The 20,332-nt window shown below is 41.8% G+C and overlaps 1 protein-coding gene across 1 annotated transcript in view; it reads left to right on the top strand.

Annotated features, from left to right (window-relative positions):
- The first annotated feature begins 7,123 nt into the window (after positions 1-7,123).
- The window catches only part of LOC142246613 (bile salt export pump-like), a 108,481-nt gene continuing 95,272 nt past the window's right edge, over positions 7,124-20,332 (top strand). The window contains exons 1-7 of the mRNA XM_075319683.1: positions 7,124-7,193; positions 12,225-12,243; positions 13,043-13,081; positions 15,528-15,579; positions 18,418-18,653; positions 18,767-18,854; positions 19,684-19,817. Of these exons, the coding sequence (XP_075175798.1) occupies positions 7,124-7,193; positions 12,225-12,243; positions 13,043-13,081; positions 15,528-15,579; positions 18,418-18,653; positions 18,767-18,854; positions 19,684-19,817 (638 nt within the window). The remainder of the gene's footprint in view (positions 7,194-12,224; positions 12,244-13,042; positions 13,082-15,527; positions 15,580-18,417; positions 18,654-18,766; positions 18,855-19,683; positions 19,818-20,332) is intronic.

Here is a 20,332-nt window from a genome sequence, read left to right as displayed (position 1 = left end):
CCTCTCCAGGTCTCCATCTATCCATTAGACGACCAGGAGTTGGATAAAGCTTAAAATTAGGCTCATCAGAGAAGATTACCTTACTCTAGAAATTGGGCAGATTAAACTTAGCGATGGCTGTAAGAATCAAGTCACATACAAGGTTATCCTGGAAAAAGAGTTGCTTTCTTCCACTCAGGCAATGTTCCCCAACTCTGAGGACTGGTTTTTCCAGCAGACAAATTCGCCATGCCACACAGCTAGGTCAAAGGACCACCATATTAAAATCCTGTCATGGCTAGCCCAATCTCCAGACATGAACCCCATTGAAAACCTCTGGAATGTAATCAAGATAGTCACAAGCCATCAAACAAAGGAGAACTGCTTCAATTTTTGCACCAGGAGTGGCATAAGGTCACCCAAAAGCAGTGTGAAAGACTGGTAGAAAGCAGCCAAGATGCATGAAAGCTGTGATTAGAAATCATGGTTATTCCACAAAATATTGATTTCTGAACTCTTCCTGAGTTTAAACATTAGTATTGTTGTTTCTAAATGGTTATGAACTTGTTTTCTTTGCATTATTTGAGGTGTGAAAGCACTGTGCATTGTTCTGTTATTTTGACCATTTCTCATTCTCAGAAAATAAATACAAAACTTATTGCTTGGAAATTCGGAGACGTCAGTAGTTTATAGAATAAAAGAACAATTTACATTTTACTCAAAAATATAAAGAGAAAAATCAGAAAAACTGACATTTGTGCAGTGGTCTCTTAATTTTTGCCAGAGCTGTGTATTTAATTTTTGATTTTTTTTCCCCATGTTTTCAAGTACCATGTACTGTATCTAATTACAAAAAATGAGATAGCTTGCATTTTTCTGTTGGTATCTAATCCCTAAACTAGACTTTTGTGTACAGATGAATTTTCAGCAGTTGTATTATCATACATATCATATCATACATATATATATTGTAACGTCCTGGAGGTGGATTCACGGAACTGTTCACCGTACTCCCCCAGAGAGGCAACCAAGAGCTAACCCCTATACAGGCACTGCCTGGTCACCCCACCAGAGGGCCTAAATGCACGGCAGCCGCATCACTGGGAGTCTGGGGTACGGGTCCTTCAGAGATTGGCACGGGAGATGACTATTAATCCAACGGGAACCGGAGACAGGACAGATGACGGGACCCGGGTATAGTTGCCAAGTAGTAACAGCAGACGGGGTCCGGATCCAGCGGGACGTGCAGGCCGAAGCATCCAGGTGAAGTCCAGGTGACGGGTTCAGGCTGATGAGAGATGGTGGGATCCTCAGCAAACAGTCACCGGGACACTTCCTGGGCAATCGGCAATCTGGGACCAGGTCAGGGAGACAGACGGGTTCTACGGAGGAGACAGAGTAAGTCCTCCGCAAGTCAACCTCACCACCATCCTTATTCCAGCCTTAACCCACCTCTTCAACCTATCTTTAACGACTGGAACCTTCCCCTCTGCCTTTAAACATGCAACAGTAACACCTATCCTAAAGAAACCTTCCCTCGATCCAACCTCTACTACCAGCTATCGCCCCATATCACTACTCCCACTTGCCTCAAAACTCCTGGAACAGCACGTCCATGCTGAACTTTCCTCCCACCTCTCCTCTAACGCTCTCTTTGACGACCTACAGTCCGGCTTCCGTCCACATCACTCTACCGAAACTGCCCTGACAAAAATCACAAATGACTTGCTTACTGCCAAAGCGAACAAGCACTTCTCTATACTCCTACTTCTAGACCTGTCCTCAGCCTTCGATACCGTTGACCACTCCCTCCTATTACAGACCCTCTCTTCCCTTGGTGTCAGAGATCTTGCCCTCTCTTGGATCTCTTCATACCTCTCAAATCGCACTTTCAGTGTCTCCCACTCTCACACAACCTCTTCATCCCACCATCTCTCTGTTGGCGTCCCTCAAGGCTCTGTCCTAGGACCCTTACTTTTCTCTATCTACACACTTGGCCTGGGACAACTCATAAACTCCCATGGCTTCCAATACCACCTATATGACGACGACACCCAGATCTACCTCTCTGGCCCAGATGCCACATCTCTGCTGTCCAAAATCCCGAAATGTCTATCTGCTATATCCTCCTTCTTCTCCTCTCGCTTCCTAAAGCTCAATGTGGCCAAAACTGAACTAATCATCTTTCCTCCGTCTCACCTACACTCTCCACCTGATCTATCTATTACAATAAATAACACCATGCTCTCGCCAGTACCCAAAGTTCGCTGCCTCGGAGTGACCTTTGACTCTGCCTTGTCCTTCATACCACACGTCCAATCCCTCACCACCTCCTGCCGCCTTCAACTCAAAAATATTTCCAGAATCCGCCCTTTCCTCAATTTGCAATCTACTAAAATGCTAGTGCATGCCCTCATAATCTCCCGCCTCGACTACTGTAACATCCTCCTCTGTGGCCTCCCTGCCAACACGCTCGCCCCTCTCCAGTCCATCCTTAACTCTGCTGCCCGACTGATCCACCTCTCTCCTCAATACCACCCCGCTTCTCCCCTCTGCATGTCCCTCCACTGGCTTCCAATCTTCCACCGTATCCAATTCAAACTACTAACACTGACCTACAAAGCTGTGCATAATCTTTCCCCTCCGTACATCTCCGAACTACTCTCCCACTACACTCCAACACGTCACCTCCGGTCCTCCCAAGATCTCCTTCTCTCCTCCTCTCTCATTCGCTCCTCACGCAACCGACTCCAAGACTTCTCCCGAGCATCCCCAGTCTCCTGGAACTCGCTGCCTCAACACGTCAGACTATCCCCTACCCTTGCAAACTTCAAACGGAACCTGAAAACGCACCTGTTCAGAAATGCCTACAATCTACAATGAGCTCGCTGCCGCCCGACCACCGTGCGGAGCTGCCGCCTGACCTACACCCCACCTATTGTCTCCTCCCCATAATCCTATAGAATGTAAGCCCGCAAGGGTAGGGCCCTCTTCCCTCTGTACTAGTCTGTCTACTGTAACTTGTATATGTATTTTGTATGTAACCCCCTTCTCATGTACAGCACCATGGAATCAATGGTGCTCTATAAATAAATAATAATAATAATAATAATAAGTCAAGGTACAAGATACAGAGGGACCTGAACACCTAGCTGTGGGAAAACGTTGAACAGGCACCGCGCACCTGGAAAGGGAAGTCTTATATTCCCTGTACCTGTATCAGCCTGTATGTTCCCGGGACGCTGGCCATTTAAGAAGAGGTGAGTGAGCGCGCCCGCGCCCTAATGCGCATGCGCGTTGCCCGAGTGCCAGAGACCAGTACAGGAAGCAGGGAGGACGATGGTGGGGATGCAGAGGAGCCGGGCACCGGGTCCTGGATCACAGCGTGGCGCTGGGAGCGGCGGACGGGAGGAGGAGTGAGCGGGAACGCCGCGGGCAGGAGGACTGGGGACCGGAGCGGTGAGTGACAGGTGGCGCAGGGACCCGGGGCGCATGACATATATATATATTTATACAGTGCCTTGCGAAAGTATTCGGACCCCTTGAATTTTCAACCTCTTCCCACATTTCAGGCTTCAAACATAAAGATGAAAAATTTAATTTAATGGTGACGAATCAACAAGTGGGACACAATTGTGAAGTTGAATGATATTTATTGCTTATTTAAAATTTTTGTAAAAAAAAGAAAAACTGAAAATTAGGGCGTGCAATATTATTCGTCCCCTTTAAGTTAATTCTTTGTAGCGCCACCTTTTGCTGCGATTACACCTGCAAGTCGCTTGGGGTATGTGCCTATCAGTTTTGCAGATCGAGAGACTGAAATTCTTGCCCATTCTTCCTTTGCAAACAGCTGGAGCTGAGTGAGGTTGGATGGAGAGCGTTTGTGAACAGCAGTTTTCAGCTCTTTCCACAGATTCTCGATAGGATTCAGGTCTGGACTGTGACTTGGCCATTCTAACACCTGAATACATTTATTTGTGAACCATTTCATTGTAGATTTTGCTTTATGTTTGGGATCATTGTCTTGTTGAAAGACAAATCTCCGTCCCAGTCTCAGGTCTTTTGCAGACTCCAACAGGTTTCTTCAATAATGGTCCTGTATTTGGCTCCATCCATAGTCCCATCAATTTTAACTATCTTCCCTGTCCTTGCTGAAGAAAAGCAGGCCGAAACCATGATGCTGCCACCATCATGTTTGACAGTGTGGATGGTGTGTTCAGGGTGATGAGCTGTGTTGCTTTTACGCCAAACATATTGTTTGGCATTGGGCCCAAAAAGTTTGATTTTGGTTTCATCTGACCAGAGCACCTTCTTCCACATGTTTGGTGTGTCTCCCAGGTGGCTTGTGGCAAACTTTAAATGACCCTTTTTATGGATATCTTTGAGAAATGGCTTTCTCCTTGCCACTTTTCCATAAAGGCCAGATTTGTGCAGTGTACGACTGATTGTTGTCCTATGGACAGACTCTCCCACCTCAGCTGTAGATCTCTGCAGTTCATCCAGAGTGATCATGGGCCTCTTGGCTGCATCTCTGATCAGTCTTCTCCTTGTTTGAGATGACATTTTTGAGGGACTGCCGGGTCTTGGTAGATTTGCAGTGGTATGATGCTCCTTCCATTTCTATATGATTGCTTGCACACTGCTTCTTGGAATGTTTAAAGTTGTGAAAATCTTTTTGCAACCAAATCCGGCTTTAAACTTCTCCACAACAGTATCACAGACCTGCCTGTTGTGTTCCTTGGTCTCCATGATGCTATCTGCGCTTTATACAGAACACTGAGACTATCACAGAGCAGGTGCATTTATACGGAGACTTGATTACACACAGGTGGATTATATTGATCATCATCAGTCATTTAGGACAACATTGGATCATTCAGAGATCCTCAATGAACTTCTGGAGTGAGTTTGCTGCACTGAAAGTAAAGGGGACGAATAATATTGCACGCCCCAATTTTCAGTTTTTTATTTTTTACAAAAATTTAAAATAAGCAATAAATATCTTTCAACTTCACAATTGTGTCCCACTTGTTGTTGATTCTTCACCATAAAATTTAAATTTTTTATCTTTATGTTTGAAGCCTGAAATGTGGGAAAAGGTTGAAAAATTCAAGGGGGCTGAATACTGTCGCATGGCATTGTATATATATCATACATATCATACATAGTTGATAACACAGGATTCCCATTCACAATAGATGGAGATAGCTCCGGTCTTCCTTGTCTCTACACAATGACCGTTTCCCAAATTGGAGCATTCTTAGATTCCACTTATTTATAAACAAATAGGATCCATGTCAGTCTATTGCTCTTAGGCTATGTGCGCACGCTGAGTTTTTTGTTGCAGAAATTTTCTGTACCAAAAACTGCACCTTGTGGCAAAAAAACGCACCAAAACATGCATGCGTTTTTTAGTGCGTTTTTGTGCCATGCATTTTTTTAGTGAATTTATTGGCTAGAAGGGCTAAAAAATGCTGGAAAAAAAATACACCAACAATCGACACGCTGCTTCCTTTTTCTACACCCAAAATTGCAAGGAATAAAGAAGCAACGTGTGCACAACACTTTAGAATTCTTATTTTCTTTGCTGGGATAAGGATAGACATGCAGATTTGGTCAACAAACTGCACCAAAAAATGCATAAAAAAAGTAGCATGGGCACAAGGCCTTAATGTTTGAGTGCAGAACAGGAACTTGTGGTCTAGTGTGAAAATTGCAAGTTTTTTTAATTTTAAATAAATAGTGATATGAAAAGTAAATGATTATAAAAAACAACCAATAAAAACCCATGGTAATTAATTTGATGACACATTCCCTTTAAGTAGTGTCACTGGCACCCTTAAATGCAGTTGTCCTATACACATTTATCTACAGGATAGCTGGTAAGAGTATACTCTCTTGGGGCTTGGGGTTTGAGTGCTTTGACTCCAAGAATGGTAGTCCAATATCTGCTAGTGTGCATGTGCACCAACCATACCAAGGCATGGAGTAATGGTTGCAGTGATCATTAACGCTCCATTCAAAGGAATGATGACCATAGATGTCCGAGCTGTCAGAACCCCAGCAATCACACATTTAACACCTACAGAGTGGTAATATACAAATATATTTATAAGAGAACCCTTAAAAGTATTCAAATAATGCTAGAATGAAAACCCAAATCATGCTACCCCTTGACTGCCATCTCGACAGTTATTGTGGAGGATATCCTATTATTGGTGAATCGCAATGGAAAATTTCCTGAAAGACCCCGACTCCAATTATTTTTAAACACTCTCTCTTTAAAAGAGACCTCCCCCACACTTCCCCGGCCATCCACGGCTACTGCTGCCTCCTTTCCCTCCCGGGCCCTGTGCATCCTGCACAGGGTTCCTGGGAGTACACCTAAGATGTACGCATGTGCACACCAGCCCTCCTCTTAAAGGGCTGGGATGCCATTTCCAGGAAATGCCTGTGAATTTAAGGCACCCTCCCATTAGGGAAGGTGCTTGCACAACGCTTCTAGTTAGTCAGTGTGTGTTCCAGTTTGCCATCTAGCTAATTGTCAGGTTCTGAACCACATTCTGTTATCCATGTGTCTGCCTCCAGTACCAATCCAGCCTTCCTCAGTCACCCCGCCTTTACCTTTGTCTATACTTGAGTTCTGTCACCTGTCCTGGGGGTCAGCTGCCACATTCCCGGTCACTGCCCTGGGAGTGGTATCTGGCTTCTGTCTCGGAGTGGCTGCTTAGACAAGCCCCTCCCGCAAGAGGGTAAGCTCTGGGTCCCTCTGTGGTCCAGTGGGTCCACTACCCTTGCACGCTGCTGCTTTACCATCCCCGGCGGTGAGTGCTACACAGATATTTACATTTCAGATGCTTCCTAGGTAATTTAGGTAAACTATGTTGCTTTTTGTTTTTTTTTTTTTAAATTACAGCTCAACAAGTTGTCTACAATGAGATTGGAAAGCTATATTAAGTAAATGTTTTACTTATTAAGTGTTATAACAAAATAAATGAATATTTATAAATAAATCTATAGCTAAATTGTTAAACTTTGACATGCTTATTCTGCTTACAAAGCAAATACTCCTTCATTTATTAGTGTAATTGGATATGAGATATATTGACGATATCATTTTGCAGGGTCGGGACAGAAAACAACCATGTCAGTGACTCTAAAGAGCATCAAGAAACTTGGAAATGAGAATTCATCATTCGAGGCGGATGAATCAGGTACAGTAAATGAAAAATACATAAATTATCAGTGTTCGTGCATTTTAGGTCTAAAATCACTTGCTGACCAATTTCTTAATTTACACTTTGCTCAAAAGCCTCCATAAAGAGTTGATCTAATTATAATATTATTATTGCATATAGGTTTATATTAAACCTGATAATAAGATATTTTTTCTGTCAACCACTTCTCAAGGGAGGGTGGGAAAAGGGACACAAAAAAGGGTAATTTCACTTTTTTGGCTATTACTAATTTGCATGTATTTTGCATGAAAAATAAAACTATATAATTCAATGCAACATATTAAATAGCTCCCCCTAGTGGTGGCTTCAGCCATGCAAACTTTAAAAATTTGGTCTGTTTTAAATACTTTTCTTGCCGATTAAACAATTGATACACAAACAAAAGAATACAGCAGCGCTCTATAAGTGCTAAGATATATGCAAACATAGAATCAATGAAATTTAAACTACATTAATACTATATGGAATATACTTAGGAAAATGAAGATACGTAGCTTATAAATGGGGCAATTCAAGCAAACCCATCAACCATGACAAGGTGACCATTCTTTGATGGGACCCTAAACTAATCTCATGCCTCTTCTGGGCTAAAAGCCTGCAAATTTATGGGCAGGTAGGATCCAGCAGTAATTAAAAACACCCTTCTGTTGATGAGAGAAGAACAAGAACACAGTCAGAAAAGGAGGCAGTCAACACCTCCAATAATATACTACAGAAACAAAATAAACTGACCAGCACCTCCAAATAGAATAAAGCAAGTGTGAATAGGTGCACGCTACTATGACTGAGTACCTTCATTTTTCTAAATATTTCATAAAGCAGTAATACAGTTTTAAATTTCATTAATTCTATGTTTGCACATATCTTACGTTACAGAGCGCTTCTGTATTCTTTTGTTTGAGCATCATGTAGTCATTGCAGCTTGCACCTGTTCACACTTGCTTTATACTAAAAGGAGGTGCTGATCAGTTTTTTGGCTTCTGAGCCCATTACACAATTGCAGAACATATTTTCTTAGAATACTATGATATGCCATTACTCTGTTACGCCTTCTAGAAATGTATAAACAAACTGGCAAGTGGGTATTATTATTTGCCTTGTCAAAAGGTGTGTAGCCATGCACTATCTGACATTGATAGCTCTGATTGGACAATGTATGAAAGTGCAGGACCCCACCCACAGCTGGAAATTGTTAATTTGTTTACAAATTTTAAGTTGAAATAACTTAAAACAGCAATCGGCATAGTTCTAAGTAAACATATTGGCAATTGATAAAACTAAAATATTAACACTTCTACTTTTAAAAGCATTGTTACTTTGCAGCATTTTGTTCCATACCTGCCTAAATATTATTCAAAATACTATATATATATATATACAGTTAGGTCCAGAAATATTTGGACAGTGACACAAGTTTTGTTATTTTAGCTGTTTACAAAAACATGTTCAGAAATACAATTATATATATATAATATGGGCTGAAAGTGCACACTCCCAGCTGCAATATGAGCGTTTTCACATCCAAATCGGAGAAAGGGTTTAGGAATCATAGCTCTGTAATGCATAGCCTCCTCTTTTTCAAGGGACCAAAAGTAATTGGACAAGGGACTCTAAGGGCTGCAATTAACTCTGAAGGCGTCTCCCTCGTTAACCTGTAATCAATGAAGTAGTTAAAAGGTCTGGGGTTGATTACAGGTGTGTGGTTTTGCATTTGGAAGCTGTTGCTGTGACCAGACAACATGCGGTCTAAGGAACTCTCAATTGAGGTGAAGCAGAACATCCTGAGGCTGAAAAAAAAGAAAAAATCCATCAGAGAGATAGCAGACATGCTTGGAGTAGCAAAATCAACAGTCGGGTACATTCTGAGAAAAAGGAATTGACTGGTGAGCTTGGGAACTCAAAAAGGCCTGGGCGTCCACGGATGACAACAGTGGTGGATGATCGCCGCATACTTTCTTTGGTGAAGAAGAACCCGTTCACAACATCAACTGAAGTCCAGAACACTCTCAGTGAAGTAGGTGTATCTGTCTCTAAGTCAACAGTAAAGAGAAGACTCCATGAAAGTAAATACAAAGGGTTCACATCTAGATGCAAACCATTCATCAATTCGAAAAATAGACAGGCCAGAGTTACATTTGCTGAAAAACACCTCATGAAGCCAGCTCAGTTCTGGAAAAGTATTCTATGGACAGATGAGACAAAGATCAACCTGTACCAGAATGATGGGAAGAAAAAAGTTTGGAGAAGAAAGGGAACGGCACATGATCCAAGGCACACCACATCCTCTGTAAAACATGGTGGAGGCAACGTGATGGCATGGGCATGCATGGCTTTCAATGGCACTGGGTCACTTGTGTTTATTGATGACATAACAGCAGACAAGAGTAGCCGGATGAATTCTGAAGTGTACCGGGATATACTTTCAGCCCAGATTCAGCCAAATGCCGCAAAGTTGATCGGACGGCGCTTCATAGTACAGATGGACAATGACCCCAAGCATACAGTCAAAGCTACCCAGGAGTTCATGGGTAAAAAAAGTGGAACATTCTGCAATGGCCAAGTCAATCACCAGATCTTAACCCAATTGAGCATGCATTTCACTTGCTCAAATCCAGACTTAAGACGGAAAGACCCACAAACAAGCAAGACCTGAAGGCTGCGGCTGTAAAGGCCTGGCAAAGCATTAAGAAGGAGGAAACCCAGCGTTTGGTGATGTCCATGGGTTCCAGACTTAAGGCAGTGATTGCCTCCAAAGGATTCGCAACAAAATATTGAAAATAAAAATATTTTGTTTGGGTTTGGTTTATTTGTCCAATTACTTTTGACCTCCTAAAATGTGGAGTGTTTGTAAAGAAATGTGTACAATTCCTACAATTTCTATCAGATATTTTTGTTCAAACCTTCAAATTAAACGTTACAATCTGCACTTGAATTCTGTTGTAGAGGTTTCATTTCAAATCCAATGTGGTGGCATGCAGAGCCCAACTCGCGAAAATTGTGTCACTGTCCAAATATTTCTGGACCTAACTGTATATATATATATATATAGCTGGCTACATGAAATGTTAATTCCCTGCGTTGATTGGTTGTTTGTAATTATTTTGGCTTGTTATTTAAGACATGTGGCCTAGTTAAACTTTGACTACATGAACATTGCCAGATTGTGGATTATCATGAACTTGGCAGCTGAAGTTCAGATGGTTCCAACTGGGGCGGAAGAACACACTGGGCTCAGGGGTTGACAAAAATCTATTTAGTAAAAATTGTACTTGATAACTTTTTAGTTGACCAGATATGGATATATATTGTTATAGATCTAAGTAAACACCTTACACCGGGTAGACTTTATGGGGTGTAAACTTCTGAATAAAGTAAATAGTCTCCAAATGCAGAGTTCCTTCTTCCTTTTGATGAGATTTTGGGTGGGTTTTCCTTTATTAGATTTTTTTTTGCTCCTTATTTTTGGTGTTATCAAAAAAAAACAAATCCTGACACTGAGACTGATATTCTAATAACACGAGGCCACAAAATGTCCAATAAATATTCCTTTATAGGATTCTACACACTGGATTTCTGAAATTTAAAGAGACACTCTCCTGATGAAAGTTTAATTTCAAGTTTTAAAGCACCAGGTGCTACAGTGACTCCTAGAGATCGAAAGAGGGAATTGCATTCACTGTAATATCAGACACTCATTATTATAGATTTATATGGAGAAGATGTGCATATTTAGTATATTTGTGTTTATACATTATTTTATAATGTTTTAGGCTCTGCAGCTATTCATTTTGGCTTTTCTAAGACACATCTATCACTAGGTTTGTTTTTTTTGCCATGAACAAACCTTCTTATGTCAATCTGAAAGGAGTAGATTGGTGAAAGAGGCAACAAACACTTAAAGCACCACTATGATGTAATTTTTTTTTATTTCCCCTATATATCACTAATGTAGGTTTTCTTCCCCTGGTAATATAATTTCCAGCCTGTGTCTTCTTTTGTTCTCGGCGACGCCATGGTCGCCTTCTGCTGTTTGTGATCTGCCGGATCACTCTGGTGTTTGCTTGGCAAGCCGCAGGGCACTTCACATTGTAAAGGCTACTTTACACACTGCGATATCGGTCCCGATATCGCTAGTGTGGGTAGCCGCCCCCATCTGTTGCGCGACACGGGCAAATCGCTGCCCGTGCCGCACAACATCGCCCAGACCGGTCACACATACATACCTGTCCGGCGACGTCGCTGTGACGGGCGAACCGCCTCCTTTCTAAGGGGGAGGTCCGTGCGGCGTCACAGCGACGTCACTGAACCGCCGCCCAATAGCAGCGGAGGGGCGGAGATGAGCGGGACGTAACATCCCGCCCACCTCCTTTCTTCCTCATAGCGGCCGGGAGGCAGATAAGGGGAGTTTCCTCGTTCCTGCGGCGTCACACGCAGCGATGTGTGCTGCCGCAGGAACGAGGAACAACCTCGTTACTGCTGCAGTAACGAGATTTGAGAATGGACCCCTGTGTCGCCGATTAGCGATTTTGCACGTTTTTGCAACGATGCAAAATCGCTTATCGGTGTTACACGCAACGGCATCGCTAATGCGGCCGGATGTGCGTCACGAATTCCGTGACCCCAACGAGTTCGCATTAGCGATGTCGCAGCGTGTAAAGCCCGCTTTAGTCTATGAGAGCTGGAAAGAGGTTGTCATAGACTTTTATTGAAAATTTGTGACTGTTACTTCTGACTTCAGGTCAGTCAAGAGGAGTGGGAATGTGCTAAAATACTGACTCTGCAGGCAAAGAATGAGTCTACATGAGACTACTAGTTCGCACACATGTGTGGATCTTATTTAGAAGGGGTTTTATATTTTTTCCTATTCACGTAAATGAGTACCATTAGATTGGAATAATATCTGCTATGCATAAAAATGTAGGTTTACAGATGAACACTTTTTTTATGTTGCAAACTTTTTCTCTTTCATCATCAGAAGTTTTACCCACTTTTTTGTTTTCATTGCAGATAATCTGAAGAACCCAGAGTAAGTATTCATATCGTAAACATAGTATAAATAACTGTCATGAGTGGTCAGGTCCACACTCACGGGGTGCCGCAGCAGCGTCGGCTCACACTGCAGAGTCCAGCAGGCATCCTGAGGTCTCCTAGTTGCTCAGCCTCAGCCAGGCGTCGGCTAAGTCTTTTCCACTGCTTTCCAGTCCTGCAAGATTCCTGTGGATTGGTGTGTGGCTATTAGAAACTCAAATTGCTAATTCCCATTCAGCTGTCTTCTCCCTATGTAGGGCTGAGGAGTCTGTTTGCTGTCGATTATAGCTTCAGCTTATGCTCCTGCGATTCCGGTCTTTGTGGTGAACCTATTTGTTGTAACCTGTAGTTTGCTGTTTGAGTGGTGTGGTAGTTTCCCTGTTGTGAATTTACTCCCTTCCTTATATTTTATTCCCTCCCGTAGATGTATTGTCTCTCTTTTGTAATTGTGTGAAGTGTGTACAAGGTTTTTTTCCCCCCTGTCTGTATTGTTTGTGGGGCTTGTTACAGTGTGTTCAGCCCACCCCAAGGGTGGGGGAGAAGGGGAGTAAGAACAGGGATCATGCAGGAGTCAGGGTCATGCTGGGGGTTCAGACCTCGCGACCTTCAATCCTACCTCTGAGAAAAGGGACAGTGCTGGGATCACTGTTTGAGGGCCAGTATAGGTGTCCCTTTTTAGTAATTTCATACCCGTGATAATAATGTATCCAATCACATGTGGCGGATAGCACCAGTACCCAGTGTAGACTAGAAATTTAACATTTGGCTTACCATCAATGTTTATTTGTTCTTTACAGAAAGTATGAAAATGGAAATACACCAGTAAAAAAAACAGAGTAAGTAGTAATATCGGGCAACATCGTACGGATCAGACTCTTCTGACATCTATATGATCATTTACAGATTAATCATGAGCCTCTATATCTGGGAACCTACCAAAACTGATCAGTGGCCTCAAGTTTCTCTCTGCAAATTCTTTCTTAACTGGTTTATTGAAGGGGGTGAAACCACAATTTTCACTTCTCAGCAGTGGAATGGATTGTCCTATATATAATTTTAATCCATTGAATAAATAAATATCACATTAATGGAAAATATCTATTCAGTTTAGTATTTGACTTTATTCTTTTATGAGTTTATAGCAATTTGTTGTTTTTTTGCCTCATTATATAAACATCCAAAATTCTCCATTTATAATTTTATTTGTAAATATAACTAAATATGAATCTGTTTTACGGACCTAAATGTCTGTTTAGATTGGTTTAGTCGTCTTAAGGTGACATTTACTTTATATTAGATAGAAGTCGATTTACGGTTGAATCAACATTACAAAGACTCAGTCATAAACATCTGTGCTTATATTCGCTGTTAAATTCGCTGTTAGGCTGATTCACATGACTCTCTCTATCTTCTCTATTCGAGAGAAAAGGATCTGAATTTGCCAGTGAGAATTTGAACACAGTGGGATCCGTTTTTCTTAGATGTGGAGAAGAATAGAAAAAAAGTTTCTCCATTTCCTCCATTTAGTCAGTCCATGAAAATTTGACTGCACTCGGATGTCATCTGAGTGTGGTCTGATTTTTCCTATTGACCCATAGACTTGAATGGCCAAGTGTTATGGGAGGCAAATTATGCATGTTGAGATTTTTTTTCATTGAAGCACTTGTTCAAAGGAAAAAATTGGTCATATGCACTGTCTAATTGAATAACGATTGGTCTAAGTGCGATCTGATGTTGTGTGACACCCTGACCTATCAGGTCGTCACAGGTTATTGTGCAATCTGCCCTTTTGCACAGTATCCACTCCTCCTTGGTTACGGATCCTGGTCCCTTGGTGTTGCTAACAGCTTAGCCAGTCAAAATCCTTGGAACACTTTGCACTGTACCCACCAGACACACCATTGGGGGGGCCTGAAGGGAATTAGGCCGCCCACATTGGGGGTTGGTAGGGTAAAGTGGGAAAGTGACAGAGAAGTGAAACAGAAGTGAAAGGAGTAGGAGGTGGAAGGTGACTCTCTGGGAGAGAGAGGTCACCGGTCCGGAGCAGGCCTCCTGGAGTTTACTAGGTGGCAGACGTTGGTCTGGGCCTGGTAGGAGCTAGAACCTCGGTCGCAGGGGATCGCGTCAAGGGGCACGGACTGCCGAGGAGGGCGGCTGGCTGCCTTGTGCCATCACCGGACAGGGGCCAGGGCATGACGGGGTACGTGGACCCTAGGCCGGGAAGTAGCTTCACGCGTCCCGGTGATTTACCCGACGGGGGTGAAGACTTCAAGATTCATCCCCAACCCGCTCCAAAATCGGGGTACTAGCACACCGTTGGGATAGGACTTTCCCAAATACAGTCCAAAGAAATCCTATGCGTGAACCCTGAGACAAGCTCACTCCGTTAGCAATACGGGTGAGCGGGACTCGAATAGTTTCAAGCTTGAGGGTCCAACTAGGGAGAAGGTGCTACGGAGAAGGCCACAGGCTAACAGCAACACCAAGGACACGGATCCACGCGTGCTCTCTCCATGCTGCAGCGGTGTTCAGAATTCTTGTTTACAAGCTGTTGGTGTAATTATTCCTGGACTGAGTACGCTGAAATGCCCCTTTTTCTTATCTCCAACGGCACCCTCCTGCACCAACACCCAACGGGCCCCAGGGCACAAATCACCTACCCAGAAGGGGTTAAACATCCTGCTGCTACACCATCGCCACCGGGCTCCCCAACAGCAGCGGTGGTCTCCTACATTACAACGCACCGTGGATTGCGTCACGAACTTACACATCTCTTGTACATACTATCCCCCCTCTTTTTGAATTCGAGTGTCCGCGCGAACCCTCGGGTCCGGAGACCTCTCGAGCCACCGCGGTTCCGGATCCGAGCAGCTCGACCCCTGGCACAGGGGCGGTATATTGTGTCGCACCGAAAATACAGTCGTCTGCACAAAACCTTACAGTCATTCAAATTACATTGTTAATGACATTGAGCGAAAGATGAAGGATGTTTCTACAATGTTCTCGGACTTATGAAAGATTTTTCAATTGCTAGTGAATATTTTAAAAATGGCTACCTTCTTTTCAGAAGAATACAATCATTAGTCACTTAAAACAATATATTTTTGTCAAGTTTAACCCTTTTATTTGAAATCGTCCACATAAATCAGATGTAGACAGTTCTTCCAGATGCCCCATGTGGTGTATGAATGTAGTTCAGTAACATTATTTGCTGTAACACTTACTAAACCTTTATTATATATAATCTAATCTTGATAGTATTTAAAATATTTTGTTTTAAAGGGCTAAAGGCAATGACAAAGGAGACAGCATACGAGTTAGCTTCTTCCAGCTAGTAAGTGTGTATTATTACTCAATTTCACATTTGCTTTTTTGAAATGTGCGCTGGTCATTAAGTTGCGCTCTGAATATGAACTTACACATAAACTTACAGAATTCCAAAATTAAAACTAAGTCTGCCACCAGGTTTTTGCTACCTAATCTAAAAGCAGCAAAATACAGGGGCAGAGATCCTGATTCCAGCAATATACAGTGGGGAAAATAAATATTTGATACACTGCCGATTTTGCAAGTCTTCCGACCTACAAAGAATGGAGAGCTCTGTACTTTTTATCGTAGGTAACTTCAACTGTGACAGACAGAATAAAAATTAAAAAATCCAGAAAATCCCATTGTATGATTTTTAAATAATTAATTTGCATTTTATTGCATGCAATAAGTATTTGATCACCTACCAACCAGCAAGAATTCTGTCTCTCACAGACCTCTTATTTTTTTCTCTAAGAAGCTCCTACTCTGCACTCATTACCTGTATTTATTGCACCTCTTTTAGCCCATTACCTGTATAAAGGACACCTGTCCACACACTCAATCAATCACAGTCCAACCTCTCCACCATGGCTAAGACCAAAGAACTGTCTAAGGACACCAGAGACAAAATTGTAGACCTGCACAAAGTTGGGGTGGGATACAGGACAATAGGCAAGCAGCTTGGTAAGAAGGCAACAACTGTTGGCATAATTATTAGAAAATGGAAGAAACACAATTTGACTGTCAATTTTACTCTGTCTGGGGTCCATGCAAAATCTTGCCTTGTGGGGCAAAGATGATTCTGGGAAATGTCAGGAAGCAGCCCAGATGTACATGGGAGGACCTGGTCAATGACCTGAAGAGAGCTGGGACCACACTCTCAAAGATTACAGTTACTAACACAGTACACTGTCATGGATTAAAATCCTGCAGGGCATGCAATGTCCCCCTGCTTACGCTAGCACATGTCCAGGACCATTTGAAGGTCACCAATGACCATATGGATGATCCAGAGAAGGCATGTGGTCAGATCAGACCAAACTAGAACCATTCTTCATAGGTAAGAAAACTTGCAAAATCGGCAGTGTATCATATTCTTATTTTCCTCACTGTATCACGTTCTCATTTGCTTCCATGGTCAGTTTTATGAAAAATTGTGCTCTTCATACAGTTCCCAAGCAATACTGTTACTCAGTGCCCAAATAGTAATACCTTACATTATCTAAATAGTAGATTTATTTCCATAGGAGTATTGACATAATTTACAATGTCACTAAACAGAGTCCATCTGAACAATCCCTTATATTCGTGTGTGCTGGTCTTGATTGAAAATCCATTTAAAGAGTAAAAAATCTGTTCACTATTGGCCACAGACTGACACATTTCAGATGCCTTTCCCTGTCTTCAAAATCACTTGACAGCAATTGCTCTCTATGTGCTGTAGAGTATCATTCTTTCATAAAACAAGTGGATAGTTATATACAATATCTTTTACACATGTGATGTGGTGAATCTTTTTCCATTATCCCACATAGTAAAGCTATGATAGTGTTGCAACCCCACCTTGATAACCATAATGGGTATATATATATATATATATATATATATATATATATATATATATATATATACATATATATATATATATATATATATATATATATACATATATTTGTATTTAATTCAGAATATTTTTTGCAGCTACAAGGCACCCCTATAGGGGACATGTTTCTCACAATTTTTAGCAATATTTTTTGTAGAATGCTAGGAAGAATATTATTTTTTCTGCTGTGATGGCTTGGTATGGCCGCTACATCGACGACATGCTTTTAGTGTGGTCAAGCAACATGGTGGTCATATCAACCTTCATACATTGATAAATATGTGGGAGTTGTTTGCATTTTCTTATTTTCCTAATTTAATCATTTTTTCAATATTTGCTGATGTATATTTTTTATTTTGTAAACTAAGGAGTTAAATTTATAATGATTGGAAGTTCTTGCATTTAATTGTCTTCCCATGATTTACTTTGCTAGATTTTGACTAAGGGCTCTGTGTTTGCCAGAAAGACGTCCAGTCTGTAGCCAATTGTGAATATATTTTTTACACCATTTTAAAGGGAATCTGTCACAGGTTTTGCTTTCTCATTTGAGAACAACATAATGTAGGAAAAGAGACCTTGATTTCAGCGATGTATCACTTAGTTTACTGGGTGCAACAGTTGTGATATAATCACTGTTTTTAGATGTAGTGTGTAGCAGAGCTCAGAATGCTAACCCCGCCCACACTACAGCCCTCTGTGTACACTGTATAGTGCCAGTGAGCTGTTAATCAGTGCTAGAAGTGTGGTTGGACCAGGATTCACTCAAGCAGCTAGTCCCGGCAGTGATAATCTCTTGCTTATAAAACACACCTAAAATTACACACCTCTGCAATCAAGTGTTTTGATCCTATACCTCATGTTGTCCTCAGATTACGCAGCAAAAACCTGCTGACAGCTGCATATATATAATATAGAGGTTGCCTAATTGTTTGTGCTGTTTACTCATTCAAGGCATTTCCATACTCTAGTTACAAAATTACATGAAATCTCTAAAATGCACTAAAAGACAGTTATAGGTTGGAGTCACAGTTTGACTATGGCAAATCCAACTCATAATTTGCTTGTAACATTTTTTTGCAGATTGTGACTGATTTATGTATATTTTTTATTTCACCCTATGCAATGCAAAAAGGGTGATATGTGCAGTAGTTTTCCCAGACAAAATCTGAATTTGATCTGAATCTGTTGTGGATAATTACATATTTGTGAATTGACAGACAGACAGATACAAAAGTATACTAATTTATTTCTTGTCTCCAGTTTAGGTTTTCCAATTGCTCGGAGAAATGGTTGATGGTCTTTGGTGGCCTTGCTGCAGTGATCCATGGTGCTGCTCAGCCGTGCATGTTGCTAATCTTCGGCCTCATGATTGACACGTTCATATTGTATGACATTGAGCTCCAAGAGCTCCGAGATCCCAACAAGACTTGCATAAATAACACTATCATGTGGATTAATGGCTCCCTTGAAAATGATAATGAGACAATAAGCTGTGGGTAAGAGATTTCATTATCACAATTATTAATTATCCTAATATTGTCTTGCTTGCATTGTACAATTTTACATAATTATCCATGAAGTCTGATATTTTTCCTTTATATTCTGACAGCACGCTGGATATTGAATTTGAAATGACTAAATTTGCTGCTTACTACGCCGGCATTGGATGTTCTGTTCTTTTTCTTGGATACATGCAAGTAAGTATGGTGGTCAAATGTGCAAAAAAGTAGCCAATCATATTAGGTTTCCATATGCTTTCAACACTTAGGAAAAAAAAAAGAACAAATGACAGTGTTTAACTAATTGGATTGTATTTACATTGGCCGATAAGTATGAACGAGCGTTCCTAGAAGCAGATGCTTCACAAGAATAATCCAGTGTAATCAGACTGCGGATCACCTGACAATGGTGCAAAACATTTGTTTGTTGAGTGAAATTATTTTAAATCTACCCTAACCCCTTCCCAAAATATGAAGTAATGTCAGGTCATATGTCCAATGAAGTCTCTATCTCTAAGGTCTCTATCTTTAAGGTCCAACGGGCGATGGCAGGGAAGTACAAAAACAGCAGGCATGAAAGTCGTCAGAGAGCAGGCAGAGGTCAAAACACAGGGATCAAATATACAGAGCAGGACGTGAACCAGAGACAAGCAGTAATAAACTAGACTATATATGGCAGGGAGCAGGAGACCACTGAAAGTATAAGAAGGGTGTGGTGCCTTCCCATATGCTTGAGCTGAAAGCTGATAACTTCACCTCGAAGGCACACACCACCACAGTCAGCCAGTTGTACTGCAAGTCCCAGCCCTACCAAGCTTGGTGGATGGGTGGAGTGGAGACTGCGCTCACTATGCTTCTGGTATTGACTACGCCTCTACCACCGCCACTACCCACCATGGGAATGCGGCGGCGCCTGATGACTAGAGCGGACCTCACCAGACTCTGGTGGAAACATGACAGTTTCCTTTTTAAAATTTGGTGGTGAAATCTAAATACTTTGGTCTTTTTTCATCGTTCTCAATCACAGATTTGCTTTTGGGTAACATCAGCTGCCAAACAGATTCAGAGAATAAGGAAACTTTACTTCCGTAAGGTGATGAGGATGGAGATCGGATGGTTTGATTGCACATCAGTTGGAGAGTTGAACACCAGGATGTCAGAGTAAGTGATACAATGTGGTGATGAATGATATACTGCAGGGGTTTAGGCTTATGGATACATGTGTATAATGGAAGGGATCCATACAATCACAAAGGACTGTTTCCTTGGAGAAAACACATGCTTGGCCCCAAATTCTGCCTGCACTTTGCAGACATGTAAAGTGGGGGAAGAGTCATCATTCTGACCTTGAATTTTGGTTTCACCTCTCTTAGCAAGTATACAAAATATCTCTTCTCCAAGAAAAATAAAACTGTCCATGTCCACTTTGCACTCACAACATCTTAAAGGGAACCTGTCAGCCTGTTTTTCCCTTATGAGCTGTGGCCACCACTACTGGCCTCTTATATACAGTGCTCTAGAATATTGTATATAAGAACCAAGACCACTTTGTAGAGTGTAAAAATCACTTTTATTATACTCAGCTAGGGGGCGGTCCAGTCCAATGGGTGTCGCTGCTCTCTGGTCCGGCGCCTCCTCTCTGCGGCGATGGCCATCCTCCTTCTACCCAGTCCACT

Source organism: Anomaloglossus baeobatrachus, chromosome 7, assembly GCF_048569485.1.
Source record: "Anomaloglossus baeobatrachus isolate aAnoBae1 chromosome 7, aAnoBae1.hap1, whole genome shotgun sequence".
Taxonomy (NCBI): domain Eukaryota; kingdom Metazoa; phylum Chordata; class Amphibia; order Anura; family Aromobatidae; genus Anomaloglossus; species Anomaloglossus baeobatrachus.
The sequence above is the reverse complement of the archived record's forward strand: the minus strand, read 5'-3'. Positions and strand labels throughout refer to the sequence as shown.